We start from the raw sequence: 16,688 nt of genomic DNA on the forward strand, positions 1-16,688 counted from the left end.
CCTCTATATCCTACCCTGCCTTCCTATATGATGACTGAACAAAATAACTAGCCAAGCGATAAAAAGATAAAACAGTAAAATATATTCATCATATCTTATCAAAGGTAGCAGATATGTTTTAATACATTTTAGCAATAATCACGCCTAAAATTGTTTCTAAAACCCATTTTTATTCCAATTTCCTGGGCAATTTGATAGCAGACACAATTAGGTGTGATTGTCACTAAAAAGTAATTCATTTGCATAAACATAATTAAGTGCCAAGGACCCGTGGGTCAGATCTCAAAGTCATGGAATACCCTTTTCTGCTACGAAAGAATGAGCCATTAAAAACTCAACTTGAATGTTCTGTTTCTGTGCCTCTGGAAGACCTGGTGGGACTGTTCACTGTGTGCTGGGCATATGTCCCTGGGGCAGTAATCGTTCCCCTTTCCATCCTGGAAAAAGAGGTAGAAACTCATCCAGAAGGAAGAAAAGACATTGTCCTAACTACACTGCCAGGATGGCACATAGAATTTTGTGTTCCTAAAGTTTGGATCCTCCTCCTCGGGAGAGTGGATGGCTCGCTCTTTGTCCTGAAAATGCAGGCCTTTCCTCATGGTGCTCAAACTCTTGAAGCAGAAGAAGTCAGAATGGGCTTTTGGGCTTCAGGAAGTTAAAAGTGAACAGCTGCCTGATCCTGGAGGAAATCCCAGGGACTGGGAGTAAATTCAATCACGTCTTCTGAGTAGGGCCTCAGAGGGGGCACCAGGAGTCCTCGGGGATTGAATGGGAGAGAGAAGGTCCTGGGGCCCAGGTAACTAGCACTGGCATCTGAGTCCATACCGAGTGACTGTTACTCAGAGGGGGCCTCCTTCCAAGGCCTCTGCTGGCTTGAATGGAGACTAGACTGTGGCAGCACTACCTTAACTGAGGTTAAATCACCAGAAACATAGAGCTTCAGCGCCCCTCCCGAGCTGGAAGGGCAGAGACATTGTTGCTGCACCAACAGCAAGAATACTCCATCATGTCTCTCCTCTATCTGAGAAAGGCTGTTTGACAGACTACGCGACCGCCTTAGTCATGGGGTTCTTGCAGAAGGAGGGAGATAGTGGTAGATGTGGTAGATGACGAAGGATCCACTTCCTGACAATCTGGTAGACTGGGGCTGGAGCCAGTTCTATTTGCGTTTGAGAAGTGACTGACATTACTTCTGTCCAGAGAGCGTGAAACCATTTATGTGTAATTTTTTATTTATTTATTTATTTTTTTACTTCTCGGTAGTCAGAAGACAGAGAAAAGGACTAGATCTTCTCATGTCTGATGTTCATAAAACCATACCATCCACTCTTATGGCTGTGAAAGGAGATGGGTAATTCTGATGCTCTTCCTCTTAGCAATCCCATCTGCATCCACCAGGTGTGACACCGTGATGCTTCCGCCAGACAGCTGGTTAGCCAGCCCAAGATACATCAGAATAGCCTTGTGTTGCAACACTTAAAAAGTCAAGTCTGGGTCCTGAATGTGCCTCCAAGAGAGGAAACATGCTTGGATTCCCCATCGTGAGAGATGAGAGCTTTCCTATTGCATGGAGTACTTCGTAGTTTTTAGGGAGATTCCGAAAGCTGGCCAGCATCCTCGGCTGGCTGACTTGCTGGCTGAAGCCCCATGGTGCCACATCTAGCAGAAGCAGATGGGATTGCTAGGAACACTTCAGGGGACTTCAGGTTCTCAGGAGGCCTTAAAGTAAAGGACCCTCTCCTCTTTCCCTCACATGAGAAATTGGGCTCCCTTGTGGGCTGGAGTCTCTTAAGCTCATGATGGATATAATGTTAATGAGAATGGGCAGGTCCTCTTAGTTATGGTCATTAACACAGATTATGGGTTTAGTGGGATATTTCTGATGGCTGTAACCCTGACTTAAGTAGTTGGGATTTTCCGTAATTGGCTCCCTTATGTCTAGCCTTCCAATGAAAGTAGAAATCAAAATCCTTTTCAGGTGGTTTGAGACTCAGTTACCATCCAGCTATGGTCTCTGATTTCTCATGGGTATTGTAAAGCTCCTGAGAAGAATAGATGTGGGATGAAAGAGAGTTACATTAGGGACCCTCCTGTGGGAGCAACCTCAACTCCCAGAAGAGGCTATTTCTAGACTGTGGAACACCCTCTTCCAGCCCCATGCATACAGTGGCTAGGCTGTACCAACAACACCATACCCTCAAAAGAAAGCAAAGCACCCACCTAGATGTGTGAACTACACCAACAACTCAACACCTTTGCTCCCTTTAAAAGACGAACCTCTTGGGGCTCCTGGGTGTCTCAGTGGGTTAAAGCCTCTGCCTTCGGCTCAGGTCATGATCCCAGATTCCTGGGATCGAGCCTCACATCGGGCTCTCTGCTCGGTAGGGAGCCTGCTTCCCTTCCTCTCTCTGCCTGCCTCTCTGCCTACTTGTGGTCTCTGTCTGACAAATAAATAAATAAAACCTTTTTAAAAAATAATATAAATAATATAAATTAATGTAATATAAATACATAAATATAATGTAAATAAATATATATAAATAATATAAATAAAAATAAGTAAATAAATAAAATCTTTTTTAAAAAATGTAAAAGATGAACTCCTCTTTAATAACTTCTCTTTCCTTCTCCAAGGACTTCTGTTTTTGGCAACATAACAGGCTGATCTAATCCCCCTCCCACTTCCACAGGAAAAGACATGGGGGATAAAATAAATAAGATGTAGCAGAACAAGATCGTTATTTTTTTTTTATCCAAGATCTAAAGAAGAAACCCCCCAATCCCCAGGTGATAAAATATAAACTAGCTCAGAGCTAGAGGGCAAGATCATGAGTTGATTCCATGCCCCTGCTAGCTGGGGTATTCATGCCAGTTAGGGGTACAGGAGGTATGTGCTTGGGCTCAGACATTGGCAAAACGAAAACACAGATTTCTACATAAAGGCTGGATTTGGAAATGGTCCCGTCAGTGTAAGAGAGACTCAACAAATTCTTCCCACCAGCTCAGGAAGTAAGGAAGCTGTTCCCTGGTACGAGCCCAAGGAAGAAAATAAAACAAGGCCCACGTGAGAATCTGCACCCTCTCTGAATTCACACTATTCAAGTGTGGGGGGGGGCAGTGTCCAAGAATCTCAAGCCAAGAAATTAATGTCAAATAGAGTTAGCACCAGCCTAGTGTCCAGCGAATCACATGAGACTCTCAAAGGAAAAAGCAACCCTAGCAGAAGAGTGTTCACCATCAGATTTATAGCCCCCTACCCAAGGAGGCTGTAGCAGTTTGCTAGAGGTGACATAACAAAGTACCACAAGCTGAGTGGTTCCAACAGAAATGTATTGTCTCACAGTTCTGCAGATGAAGAATCTGAGTTCTAGGTGTCAGCAGGGTTGTTCCTTCTGAGGCTGTGAGGAGGGGTCTGTTCTGTGCCTTCTCCCTGGCCTCCAGTGGTTCACTGGCCGTCTTCAGTGCTCCTTGGCTTGTAGAAACATCAGCTCTATCTCTGCCTTCATTTCCTTTTTTTTTTTTTTCCTTCATTTCATTTTTTTTTCACATTTACTTTTTAAAATTAGTTTCAGAGGTAGCTTTCAGTGATTCATCGGTTGTACATAACACCCAGTGCTCATATATCATATGCCTTCCTTAAACTTCCTTAAAGATACCTCGTGCCCTCCCCCTATCCCCTCCAGGACTCTTGGTTTGTTTCCTATGGTTAAGAGTGTCTTATGGTTTGTCTCCCTCTCTGATTACATCCTGTTTTATTTTTCCTTCCCTTCCTCCATGCTCCTCTGTTTTGTTTCTTAAATTCCACATATGAGTGAGACCATATGATAATTATCTTTCTTTGGTTGACTTATTTTGCTTAGCATAATACCCTCTAGTCCCATCCACATTGTGGCAAGGGGCAAGATTTCATGTTTTTGGATGGCCGAGTACTATTCCATTCTGTATCTATACCCCATGTTCTTTATCCATTCATCTGTTGGTGAACATCTGGGCTCCTTACATAGTTTGGCTACTGTGGACATTGATCCTATAAATACTGGGGTGCAGGTACCCCATGGAATCAATACATTTCTTTTTTTATGATTTTTTTATTTTTTTATTTTTTATAAACATATAATATATTTTTATCCCCAGGGGTACAGGTCTGTGAATAGCCAGGTTTACATACTTCACAGCACTCACCACAACACATACCCTCCCAATGTCCATACCCCACCCCCCTTCTCCCAACCCTCCTTCCCCCAGCAACCCTCAGTTTGTTTTGTGGAATCAATGCATTTCTATCTTTGCAGTAAATACCTAGTAATACAATTGCTGGATCATAGGGTAGCTCTGTTTTCAACTTTTTGAGGAACCTCCATACTGTTTTCCAGACTGGCTGCACCATCTTGCATTCCCACCAACAGTATAAGAAATTTCCCCTTTCTCCATGTCCTCGCCAACATTTGTTGTTTCCTGAGTTGCTAATTTTAGCCATTCTAACCATGAAGTGGTATCTCATTGTGCTTTTGAGTTGTATTTCCCTGATGCCAAGTGATGTTGAACATTTTTTCATGTGTCTGTGGGCCAACTGTATGTCTTCTTCGCAGAAATGTCTGTTTACATCTTCTGCCCATTTCTTGGCTGGGTTATTTGTTTTTTGGGTGTTGAGTGTGATAAGTTCTTTATATATTCTGGATACTAGCCCTTTATCTGATATGTCATTTGCAAATGTCTTCCCCATTCTGTCAGTTGTCTTTGGATTTTGCCGACTGTTTCCTTTGCTGTGAAAAAGCTTTATATCTTGATGAAGTCCCAATAGTTCATTTTTGCTTTTGTTTCCCTTGCCTTTGGAGACATGTCTAGCAAGAAGTTCCTATAGCTATGGGCTCCATTTTTAACTCCAGTTCTACTGTGTAAAGTTGTATGACCTTGACCCAATTACTTAATTCTCAAAACTTCTGTTCCTTCAACTGTAAAATGGAAACAGTTATTTGTTTGCCTTCTGAATAGCCCCCTGCCTCTTCTTTTATCCTAAAGAAACATCCTCCCCCAAATTTGTGTGTGTGTGTGCGTGTGTGCGTGTGCGCGTGCGCACACTAGTTACTCTCCTCCTTCTGTGTATCAGAGGAGGTGGACCTAGCCACCAGTCCCAGCAACAGAGAGTGAAGCAGGTTGAGCCCCGTGGTGATTCCCTTGCTGGTGTTGGGTGTAGGTGTGGGCCTGAAATCCAGGTCCTGCCAGAGAAATGTCCCTGTCATAAAGAAATCCTTTATGTATATATTTAAATCTGTATAGATATCTCTATAGAGATATATCTCCAGGCTGGGTGGCTTTATATACTTAATGAAGAAAAAAAGCTCTCTTCTCTGCCTCTGGACGTTCTATAAAGATGTGCCATTGGGAAGTGTGGCAGCAGCTTGAAACAATATGGTTGTTAATCTGTGAACAATACCAATGAGAATGGCAGAGAGAAAAACTAGAGAGAATCTGAGTCCTTAATGACTTTACTTGGCCACTGTACTAACCAGCTCTAGGACTAGTCTACCTGTGAAGTTCTTATTAAGTGAGAGAATACATTTCTTAATGTTTAAGTCAGTGGAATCAGGGTTTCCTACTGGTTATATCCCAAGCATCCTAAGTGATTTATTACCTCATATATTTATGTAAATAAATGAGGTATTCCTATAAAGTGTTTAGCACTGTGAAATATTAACAATTTTTCATTAATAAAACACTTAATTGAAGAATTGTTTACTGCTTTCTTCCTTGCTAAGGTGTGTCATAGTTCTCTAAAAATATATGAGAATATTTTTGGCCAGAACCTAAGTTTCTGCTCCTTTGGTGCTCAATTTGGCTACCAGACAAAACACATAGTAGATATTTAATGTATATTTCATGATTAATTAATATATTTTTATTTTTTCCCTAAATATAACCCTGATAGACGATCTAACCTGGGTGCCTTGTGCTTGGTGGAGACTGTGTCCCCAAGAAGAATATTTTATTTTGTCACTGGGCAGTGAATTCCAAGAGGATCTAAGTAGTTTGAAAAATGGGGGAAATGGCAGCCCTTTCTAAAACTGGAAAGTGCTATAATCACAGGCTGTTGGGGCTCCCTGGAAATCATATGTACGTCTTCTTCATTTTATAGCTGAGGCCCTTCTTCATGTTCTAGAGGCCAGTCCAGGACAACAACCCAGCCTCCAGACCCTGCTTCCATCCCTTTCCTGCCCTTTGTCATTACTTTCTTGACTTTCTCCATAGTCAGCTTCCCTTAAAACCTTAGTAAGAGGGAAGCCCTCTCCCTAACGGCCATTTGGGCTGCCAGGAATTCGTAGGAGTCCATGGGAATCTGTGGGAATCTGTGCATCCACTCCCTCCCAAGGTCATTCTGCAGAGCCACTGCCAGGGACCAGGTGGCCTGGCATGAGATCTGAGATTCGGCATCCTTTGCTGACTGCAAACATCAGCCCCTCATCCCTGAGGGGTCACTGAGGGCTAGAGGTTGAAAAGAAGCCTCTGCCTGTCGACACACTGATCAGCCCCTAATGTGGAGGGCTGGTAACAAGGGTAGGGAGGGCCTCCCCATCCAAGTCAAAAGAGGGTACAGCATCTAAGCATGGATGGTGCCATCCATCCCAGGGTCAGATCAAAAAGCTGCTAAGACTTTTGTTCCAGTCTGTCCTAGTCTGGCTCTGTATATGGCCTACCCCCACCCTCACCCCTGCCCCAGACACCATACACATTCATAACTTTGTTCGTGCCATTTTCCGCACCTGAATGCTCCCACCTTCTCCATCTGCTCCCCATCCCGATGCTCTTGGCCTGTTAGTGCAAATGTCTGCCTTTCCATCAGAGTTAACTACACGCTCCTCTATGCACCCACCATACTTGGTTTATTCAACATAAAATTTAATTCAAAATGGCGCCAGTTGGGTCTTTTCTACTAAATCAGTGCTTCTCAAACTTTATACACATAAAAATCACCTAGAAATTCAGATTCGGTAGGTCTGATTTGGAGCCTAGGAGTCTGCATTTTTAACAAGCTCCCAAGTGATGCTGACATTGGGGGCCTATGGGCCACTCTGAATGTTCAGGTACTGCTTTTGAGTTCCTTGAGGGCAGGTGTCATGTCTTATTCATCCTTGTAGTATCAGCTTTTAGCACAGTGTCTGGCTGATTATATGTAGTTAATACAAATACATTGAATTGAAATGAATCAAATTAAGGCACTGGTGGTTCTGAGGTGTCTCCTTTAAATGCAAATGTGGGATCTGGGCAGCATTAGACAGCCGCAGCTGGGGTGGCAGAAAGTGAGGGGGGGCAGGAATTGGGGGTCAGAGGAAACCAGAGTAAATCAGCATTACAGATCCAGAAACTCAATTTTATCAGCCTGTTTATGTTCTGAAAGACTGAGTGACACTAATATGTAAACCAGAAGGCCAATTTATTAATTAACATTAGAGGATCTGTCTTTCCAGCAATGGAAATACCAGTGTCTGCCAATGAGATACTCTCCTGTTCCCCACCACCCATCCATGCTCCCTGCCCACCAACCCCTCACTCTAGGATCAAAGTGGCTCTGGATAATTTAACTCAGAACCTTGACTGAAAGTAGATAAACTAAATGAACTGGCAGGTAAAAGAAAAGCTTGACAGGGGTGTTTGGGAAGCTCAGTCAGTTAAGCATCTGCCTTCAGCTCAGGTCATGATCCCAGAGTCCTGGGATCAAGCCCCACATCTCATCGGACTTCTTGCTCTGTGGAGAGCCTGCTTCTCCCTCTCTCTCTCTGACTGCCACTCCCCCTGCTTGTACACTCTATCTTTATATGTCAAATAAATAAATAAAATCTTAAAAAAAAAAAAAAGAAAGAAAGAAAACTTGATGAAATTTTTCCTTTCCCAAAAAGACTGTACTTCTGTAATACTTATTTTCTCCCAATAGTCTTTGTCCTTGGGTGGCACTGGATAAAGACAGATACATTCTTGTTTCCAAGTATTTGGGTCTCTCTGGTGTCAACAGGCCCTATCAGTGGAGGGACTAGGTAAAAAAGGGGGTCACAGCCTTCACCCACGTATCCTTTGCCTCATGTTGATCTGGACTTCCCTTGTACTTCTTAGTGACAGTCAACTTGTGACTAAATATCTCAGCGTAGACTTTGTTATGAACTAACCCATAACCATGTGATATCCTGTGAATCACTTTCTGTGCTTCAGTTCCTTCCTTCCTTTGTGAATCTTCAGAGATTTGGAAGAAATAGGCTCTATGATCTCATCCAGCCCTAAGATTGCCAACTTAAAATACTTTATATTTATAACCTGCTTTAAAATACTATATTTCATGGATGCCCCATAATTTCACATTTACCTATGAGAAGAATGAATCTTAGAGAAAATGAGTACCTTGTCTTAAAGCATCCACCTAGCAAATGGCCAAACTAGGTGTCAAACACCAATCAGACTTCTCATTTTTTTAATCACTACCTGATAAGGTCTCCCAGAGCCAGGACAAGGAGGGATTTTACTTCTCTCCCACCTTTGGGAAAGAAAACACAACCTCTGGCTCCCTTGAGTCCCCTTTTCTTTGTCTCTGTCTTCTCAGGGTCTGGGCTGCTTTCAACCTTTCTTTCCTTTCTGTTAAGCTCCCCATGTTCTCTCTTAGTTTCCTCCATCTCTCTTTCTCTCCTCCACCTTCCCTTCCCTCTACCTGCCTGCCTGTCCATCCCTCATTTAGCCTCCTCCCACCTCTGCCCCCTCTCCTTCTCCTCCTGCATGCCTGCGTCTCTTGATAAACATTGTGGGTTCTGCTTTTATAAAGATGTCACCCCATACTCCTGGGTGAATCTGTGGGTTAGTTAGGGCAGGAAGATGGTGCCCATGCATGGCCTAATGATGAGGATGGTGTTTTCTAGTCTAGAGCAATGGTTTCCAAGCCCCAGGAAAGATGGCCTGCATTGGAATTACCAATAGTTGGGGGGTGGGGGGTTCGTTGGGTATAACTCAAAATTCAGATTCCTAGGCCCCTACCCAGAAGGACTTTATTCATTAGGGTCAGGGTGAAAATTTAGTGCTCTGTATTTTTAAAGCCTCTTCTGAGATAATTATTATGAACAGCCAAGTTTCATACCTTACTATTGGCCAGTGCCCACCAGACCCTGTCCCTAGGGGTGAGTCAATGAGTAGCCAAGAATCCACTACAGTACAGGAGGGCTGCTTCTGGTGGAGGTCTTGTTTGTAGATTATAAAACATCAGTTCATAAGTGGGCACATGCTCCGTCCCCATCCCAGGAGTCTGCCCCATCAGTGGTGTATCTGGCTCAATATGGGGAATTCCTTGCTCCTGCCACATTGGGCCAAACAGAAGCTCTTGATTTACATTCCACCTATTTTTAGTCACAAAACCCCAAACCAATAGGATATGCCCATTCCTTTCATCCTTTTAGATGATACTACTTCTTTCATACAGTAGGGAGTAAGAGGAGAGAAATTTTTGTTTATGTCCCTCTAATGGAACGTGAATTTCCAATTATTGTATCAGGACTTTCAGCATGAAATCTCTGGGTTCTGAAAGACACACATGCAGAGCCTGGTTTGAGACCATCTAGTCTACCCCTCACTAACGAACCTCAGTTGCTGAAAGACAAACGTTCTTTGAATATGAGCTCTGTGCTGCATTACCAAGCTCTTTGCTGGGATTACACTCTGCCCTTGGTTTATACTGTGTGCTCTCAGTACAGGGAATATTGCCCCCGAGAGAGAGTATTTGTGTTACAGTTATGCCAAGTCCTCCACACCCAAAAGTCGAAGGACAAAGGAGTCGAAGATAAAATTTGAACTCACATATGTTAGCCTCTCCAGCTGTTCACTGGGAATGATCATATTTGCCCTAACTTCTACAGCTGGGGTGAGCTCTTTCCTCTAATTAAATAGGTCTGGTCTTTTGTTTCACTTATTTGGCATTTAGCTCTTCGCATTAGTAGCCTTGCATCATTTGTATGTATCTGTTCTGTCTTTATAACGAGATTATAAAGCATTTTATGGTAGAGATCATGTGTTCATGTGATACTTCACTCATATATTCATTCATCAAACACTCACTGAGCACCTCCAGGCATGGGGCTAGATTCTCAAGAGAAAAAGAAGTCAGGACATGGTCTCCAACTTCAAATGCTTCCTAGTAAATAAGGAGTGGTAAAATAGTGTGACTGTACAGATGAGTATAAGTGCATGTGTGTAAGTCTAACTATAGAGATGTGTATCATTCCTTGTTGAGAGGACACAATACTCAAGCTGAGCTTTGAAGGAGAAAGGAGGAGTTTCCCAAACAGAAAAAATGTGGAATAGGAAGTCCATTGCAGGCTGAACTTGAAGCTTCTGATATGCCTAAAGACAACGATACATGTAGGAAGGGACTGGAAATGAGGCCAGGCCAATGTGAGAGACACCTTCCAGGGTTAATCTAAGGTCATGGATTTTATCCACAAAGCCACAGATGCTACTAGAGAATTTAAATTAGCCAATGGTATCATTAGCTCTCTATTCCCAAAGCTCACTCTGGCTGCAGTGTGGATAGGAATAGATGAGGATTGGAACCCTCCAATTAAGGAATCCCTCAGTTAAGGGATGTGGCAACAAAGCAAAGTTGGTCATGCTTGGACAAGGGCAGTATAGGTGGGGATACAATGTCCAAAGAATTTGTTGATTAATATATTGTAGGGGTGAGTGAAAATTTGTACTACCACTTTGAAGGGAGATACATCCCTAGTTATTAAATTTTGAGAAAGTAATGGTTCTGTGACTCAGAAATGCTAGTTATGGTTATCTCCTCTGAAGAAAAATATTAACTCAGCATTGTTTGTTAAAAAGTATATCAGCTAAACCAACACGTCCATCACTAGGGGACTAGATAAAGAATATAATATTAAATGTATCAGTACTATCGATATGATAAAATACTTCTATAAATATAACAAAATAGTTCTGTCTCAAGCATCATTATGACTGAGTGAAAAACAGCCAGTACTAGAATGATACATGTAAGTGTTGATGTCCTAGAGAAAATCTCATTTTGGAATTTGGAGAGGCCCATGCAAACATCTGTCTTCCTACCTTCTCCCCATAAAGCAGACTGAATAGACATCCAGTCACACTTCTCCACGCAGTGCTTCTACCTAAAATTCTTATTTTTGTTAAAAAAAAAAAAGTAACTCTAAGTAGATACAAAATAACATTATTAGAATACATATAAACTCTACAGAGTTGAGATGTAAGCAACACTCCTGTGGTCCCCACCAACTATAAGAACAGAAAAACATTGTTATTTTCCATGCCTGTGTCCCTCTCAAATCTATCTTATTCATCCCCCTCTGGGAGGTAACCACTTTCCTGAATTTTGTTTATGGTTCTATGTATGTGTTCTCATTATTTAATTTTGTGTGGTTTTGACCTTTTTATATATGTGGAACCTCACAGTATATGTTACATTCTTTTTTCATCTAAATATATTTTTGAGGTTCCATGTTGATGTCAGAGTTCCCCAGAGAAGCAGAACCCACAGAAGATATATATAAAGGAGATTGATCACGAGGAAATGGTTCGCATGATTACAAAGGCACAGAAATTCACCATCTGCTGTCTCCAAGCTGGAGACACTGTAGTATAATTCCAGTCAGAGTCTACAGACCTGAGACCAAGGAAGCGCATGATGTAAACCCAGTGTAAGGCCAGAAGAAGATCTATGTCCCAGATCAGCAGACAGGCTGGAAGAAAAAGGGAGGAATTCCATCTTTCTCTGCCTTTTGTTCTATTCAGTCCCCAAAGGATTAGATGAGGCTCACCCACATTGGGATGGACAATCCACTTTACAATATCCACTGATTCAAATGTTAATCTCATAGACAGACCTGGAAATAATAGTTAATCTGGGCATCCTGGGGTTCAGTCAACACAGAAAATTATCATGATGTTGTTGAATGTAGCTGTATTTTTCATTTTTACTTCTCTACCATATTTTATTTTATGAATATCATACAAGTTCATCTACATATTTTAAAATTGAGGGACATTTTTATTATTCTTCCTTCTCTCCGCCAGCTATAGACAGGGCCGCTGTGGACCATTCCTGCATATGATGCTTGTGTGGGTGCGTTACCATCTACCATATACAAGTAAGGATGTAGATCTTCAACTTTCTGTATTATGCCATATAATATCAAATTCTTTTCCAAAGTGATTGTATCAATTTATATTCTTATTAGCAATATGTTCATTATTCTATTTGTTTCACATTGTCAGACAGATAGTTGTCAAGCTAATTTTTGTCAGTCTAGTGGATGAGAAATGATAGTTAGCAAGCAAAGGGGGAGTGCAATCCTACTGCTACAAAGAACTGAATTCTGCTACAACCCCGTGAGCTTGGAAGAGGACTCAGATTCAGCATGAAGTGCAAGCCTGGTCAATGTCATGACTGTACCTCTTGAGACTGGGAGCAGAGGACTGACAAAGCTCTATCTGCATCCTGACCCACAGAAAGTGAGATGAGTGCCTGTTGTTGTGGTTTTTTAAGATTTTATTTATTTATTTGAGAGAGAGACACAGAGATAGCTACAGAGATAGGGAGAGAGCACAAGCAGGGAGGAAAGGGAGAAGCAGGCTCCCTGCTGAGCAGGAACCCTACGCAGGAATGGGTCCCAGCACCCTGCAGATCATGACCCGAGCCAAAGGCGGACGCTTAACCGACTGAGCCACCCAGTCCCCCAAATGCATGTTGTTTTAAGCCACAGAATTAAATTGTGTTAAGCTGTTACACAGCAACAGATAATGAATACATTAATGGATCCACGGAGAAGGAAATATAACCCTAATATGCTAATTAGTTCTGCTGTAAGCAGAACTGATATAATCTGTGAAAGGGCTGAGAGCTGTTTCTTTAGTTAAATTGTTGGTGAAGGGCTCAGATCAGCCCCACTGGTTTAGGCACTCAATCCCTTGACTGACGAGTGAGGAGGAAAGCAGGATTTGTCAGCAAGTGACAGCTCCCGTTTAACCATGTGGCTAGAGGAGACACTTCCCAGGAGAGGGGAGCTTTCACAGTTAAAACAACAACAGAATTCTGCCATGCTAATGCAATTGTGAGAGACAATTAGAAAAGACAGGTGTATCTAAAAGTAGAGCATTTTTTTATTATTGAAGTTCATATGATTATAAAAAATCATTTGAAAATTAGCAAGAGCATAGGCAATGCAACAAGATGGTTAATATGAAGATCAATCTAAAACTGTGGTTTTTTTAATCAGTAAAAATTATAGGGACGCCTGGGTGGTTCAGTGGGTTAAAGCCTCTGCCTTTGGCTCTGGTCATGATCCCAGGGTCCTGGGATCAAGCCCCGCATTGGGCTCTTCACTCAGTGGGGAGCCTGCTTCCTCTTCTCTCTCTCTGCCTGTCTCTGTGCCTACTTGTGATCTCAGTCTGTCAAATAAATAAATAAAATCCTTTTTAAAAATTATAAAATAAAATGGAAGATCTGTTGATAGACCAAAAGAGAATTTACCAACAAATGAACCAAAATGGAAATATGTAGGATCGGTATGAGAAAAATTTAACCTGAGACATTCCTGCACTTGACTGGCTGTCATGAAGGGTTATATGACCATTACATTCTAACTAAATGCTTATTTCATGAGAGAAAATATTTGATGGCTACTTCACACTAAGCTTAGTTTAATAGGATCTTCTTTCTAACCAGTACATACATACTACAAAGTGATTCAAATTTTAGTCTGCCTAAGAGCTACCTGGGACTGTGTCTTGGAATGCTTATTTCAAGACATCACCCTCAAGAAATTCCGAATTAGCACCACTGAGTAGAACCTGTTCACCTACATTTTAACTTGGAAAAACATTGCTTCAGCTCAGAGGAAAGACTCTCAGGAGGAAAGATCTCTCTGGAGATCAGCAGAAGACAGATCCTCAGGAGGGAATATTTTTCTGGCAAGCCTCAAATAACGTCAGAGAAATTGAATATTGTATGTATATGTTTACCTAAGATTGTTTGTACCCAGGAGAATGCATTTGTACCTAGCACTTGTATGAGATTATATGTGAAGAATCTTAAGGGATATGCCCCACACTGTATCCTCTCCATGCTTTCTCTCGGTTCTTCCTTACATTCTATGAATTTGGGAAGTCAGGAAGGTAGCGATGGCATGAAGAGCATGTAGGAGGAGAGGCAAGGGGAGTCTATAGCATAATCTCCGAGAACTGTAGGTGTCCAGGCACTGTGATGGAGAATATGCTTATTTTACTGGTTAGCAATGCTTGGTTAGCTATCAATGAACCAGAGCAGAAGACCAGAACGGAAACCATGACACCCACCCCAGCACAAGTTTGGGTTTCCTCCAAAGCCATTTCCCCGTGTATGTGGATGCAGCGAGCTGGAGAGAAGATATAAGTAGGCTTCAGGAAGCTCCCTCCACGCTCTAGAACCCGAGGCGACCATTTCTGAGCTGCTTCTCTCTCCCTTTGGTCAGATCTACCTTCAGTTCCATGGGAGGCTTTGAGGGCCATCTGTACCCAGGACTGTCTCTCTTCTTCTATGGACTTTATCATGCACGACTAGTCTCCAGGGCCTTAATATGCAACTACCCTGTCCAGTATCTGCCAAGCTATCCCTGGAGCAAAGGACGATGGGCAAGACTGCAGCAAGTATGCTATGTTGGGCTGGTGAAGATATTAAGTGCCTTCATTTTAGCAGCCCAAGAGCTGCATAACATACAGGGACAGTTAGTGCTTATCAGCAAGATATATCATCAGAGAAACTTTCTGTACCGCAAACAGTGGCAACATTTCACTCTCTATATGGCCTTCTTTCTGAGCGGGTGTGTGGATGTGGTGAGCCAGAACCTGCTGCCCCAGCGGTGTGCTGCTCTGGAGCAGGGCGCCCAAGCCCTGGGCATGTTTCTCTTTCTGCCTCTGATGGTGTCTCACATGCAGGACTCCGAAGGTGTGGAGCTGCAGTCCCACGTCCTGCTCACGCAGGCCATACTCCTGCTGGCGCTGGTGGTGATCGCAGAGCTGTGGGCTCCCGATATGCTGCAGCTTTGGGTGATGAAGGCCTTTTTTTATATGTTGACAGGCTCTTGGCTGATTCAGATCGGTTTTATGCTGTACAAACCAATTTCTGGCTATAAATGGATGGACGATGATGAAAATGACATTATATTTGTCACCACCTTCTTCTGCTGGCATGTGGCTTTCATTGCCATGTTGATGATCTGGGTCTACGGCTTCTCCGTGGTGTGGTATTGTTACATTTGTTGACGTCCGAGTCTGGGGAAGCCCAGAATGGTTTCTATCACCTGCACATTCTGAAACACCTGGATGAGAAGTTGTGGGAAGTGGTGGTGGTAGAGAGGAAGGCGACCGAGGCAGCAGACTCTCCTGGGATGGACCTGCCCCCCTCCTCTCTGGCTTCTCTCAGTCTCATTTGCTGAGCAGTGTGCTGGGACAGGCAACTGAAACACAAGAGGCATGTCACAATGACCTTATTCTCGGCTCCCAAAGTATTTCCCCCACCTCCTCTTCCTCTCCTCAACTCCAGCCAAGGCATTCTCTTTGCCTTTCTCCTCTCTGTAACCTTCACATCCCCCCCCTCCAAGGAGAACATGAAAATAAATGTACTATATCTTCCCTTTGGGTCTCATGTATATCCTCACTCACCCAAGAGAAGACTGACCACAAGTTACATTTAGTGCATCATAATTTACCCATCATAGTAAGCACCTCCTCACCCTTTCTCTTTCTGGATCTCTTCAATACCTCCACGAAATCTAAACTGTTATTTTAACTAGAAAGGGCTCAGAGAACAATTGTTGACTTATTTTTTTATGGTTTGTCAAAGAGATCTTTTGTTTTCAGCTTTATTGAGATATACTTAATTTACAAGCAATTGCACATATTTAATGTATATATTTTGGTGAGTTCGGGCATATGTGATACCATGATAACATCACAACACTCCTGGAGGGCAATTTCCTCTGCAGGGTCTGGCACAACAGAGCAGCACCTTGCACATAGCAAGGGCGCAAAAGGACCCGTGTGCTTCCAGGAGTGAGTCTCACTGAGTGTAGAGTCTATCAGATCCTTCTGCCTGGATAGATCAGCCCATTATTCTGTACTACACCTCAATCCATTTCCAAGTAGTAGACTCACCTAGAACAACTCCTTTCTGGTTCTCATGTGTCATGAAATTCAGTGGCTTATTTATTCCACACAAAAAATTTTTTTAATCCTCACAACTATTTTATCATGTAGGTTTATAGATGATAATCTAAGACTCAAAAGGTTTAAAAAAAAAAAAAACTAGCTTAAGGCAGTCAGATATCTAGTTATGTCACATAATGCTATGCCTGGTGTCCACAGAGGTGGAATTCTAAGTAGTAGAGTTAAATTGCTGGAAACTTGCAAAACAATGTCTTTATGACCCCTGCTATGCCTCTTTTCCCTGCTGTGCCCAGGATACGGACAATCTGTTAGGCTTCTCTTACTCTTGGTCATGATTATAATATCCAGGCTTAGGACAGAGTGAGGCTGGGGTAGGGATTCTAGGGGGTCATCATCCTTCCAGTTTCCCTTTTGCTTCTAGTTCTTAGGAGAACTGGACATACCTGTCTTCCTTTGGTTCTGGACTTACTCTTCCTGGTTAATTT

The 16,688-nt window shown here is 42.6% G+C and overlaps 2 protein-coding genes across 2 annotated transcripts in view; both read left to right on the forward strand.

Annotated features, from left to right (window-relative positions):
• The window catches only part of RGSL1 (regulator of G protein signaling like 1), a 118,119-nt gene that overhangs the window by 22,746 nt on the left and 78,685 nt on the right, over positions 1 to 16,688 (forward strand). The window contains exon 2 of the mRNA XM_044267244.1: positions 12,076 to 12,149. Within this exon, the coding sequence (XP_044123179.1) occupies positions 12,076 to 12,149 (74 nt within the window). The remainder of the gene's footprint in view (positions 1 to 12,075; positions 12,150 to 16,688) is intronic.
• Positions 14,527 to 15,300, forward strand: LOC122918599 (transmembrane epididymal protein 1-like). The gene has a single exon (XM_044267247.1). The coding sequence runs from the start codon at positions 14,527 to 14,529 to the stop codon at positions 15,298 to 15,300; it is 774 nt and encodes a 257-aa protein (XP_044123182.1).

Source organism: Neovison vison, chromosome 10, assembly GCF_020171115.1.
Source record: "Neovison vison isolate M4711 chromosome 10, ASM_NN_V1, whole genome shotgun sequence".
Classification (NCBI taxonomy): domain Eukaryota; kingdom Metazoa; phylum Chordata; class Mammalia; order Carnivora; family Mustelidae; genus Neogale; species Neogale vison.

What these genes read in the sequence shown, in the direction of transcription:
- LOC122918599 (XM_044267247.1), top strand. Translation starts at nt 14,527, where the DNA reads ATGGGAGGCTTTGAGGGCCATCTGTACCCAGGACTGTCTCTCTTCTTC.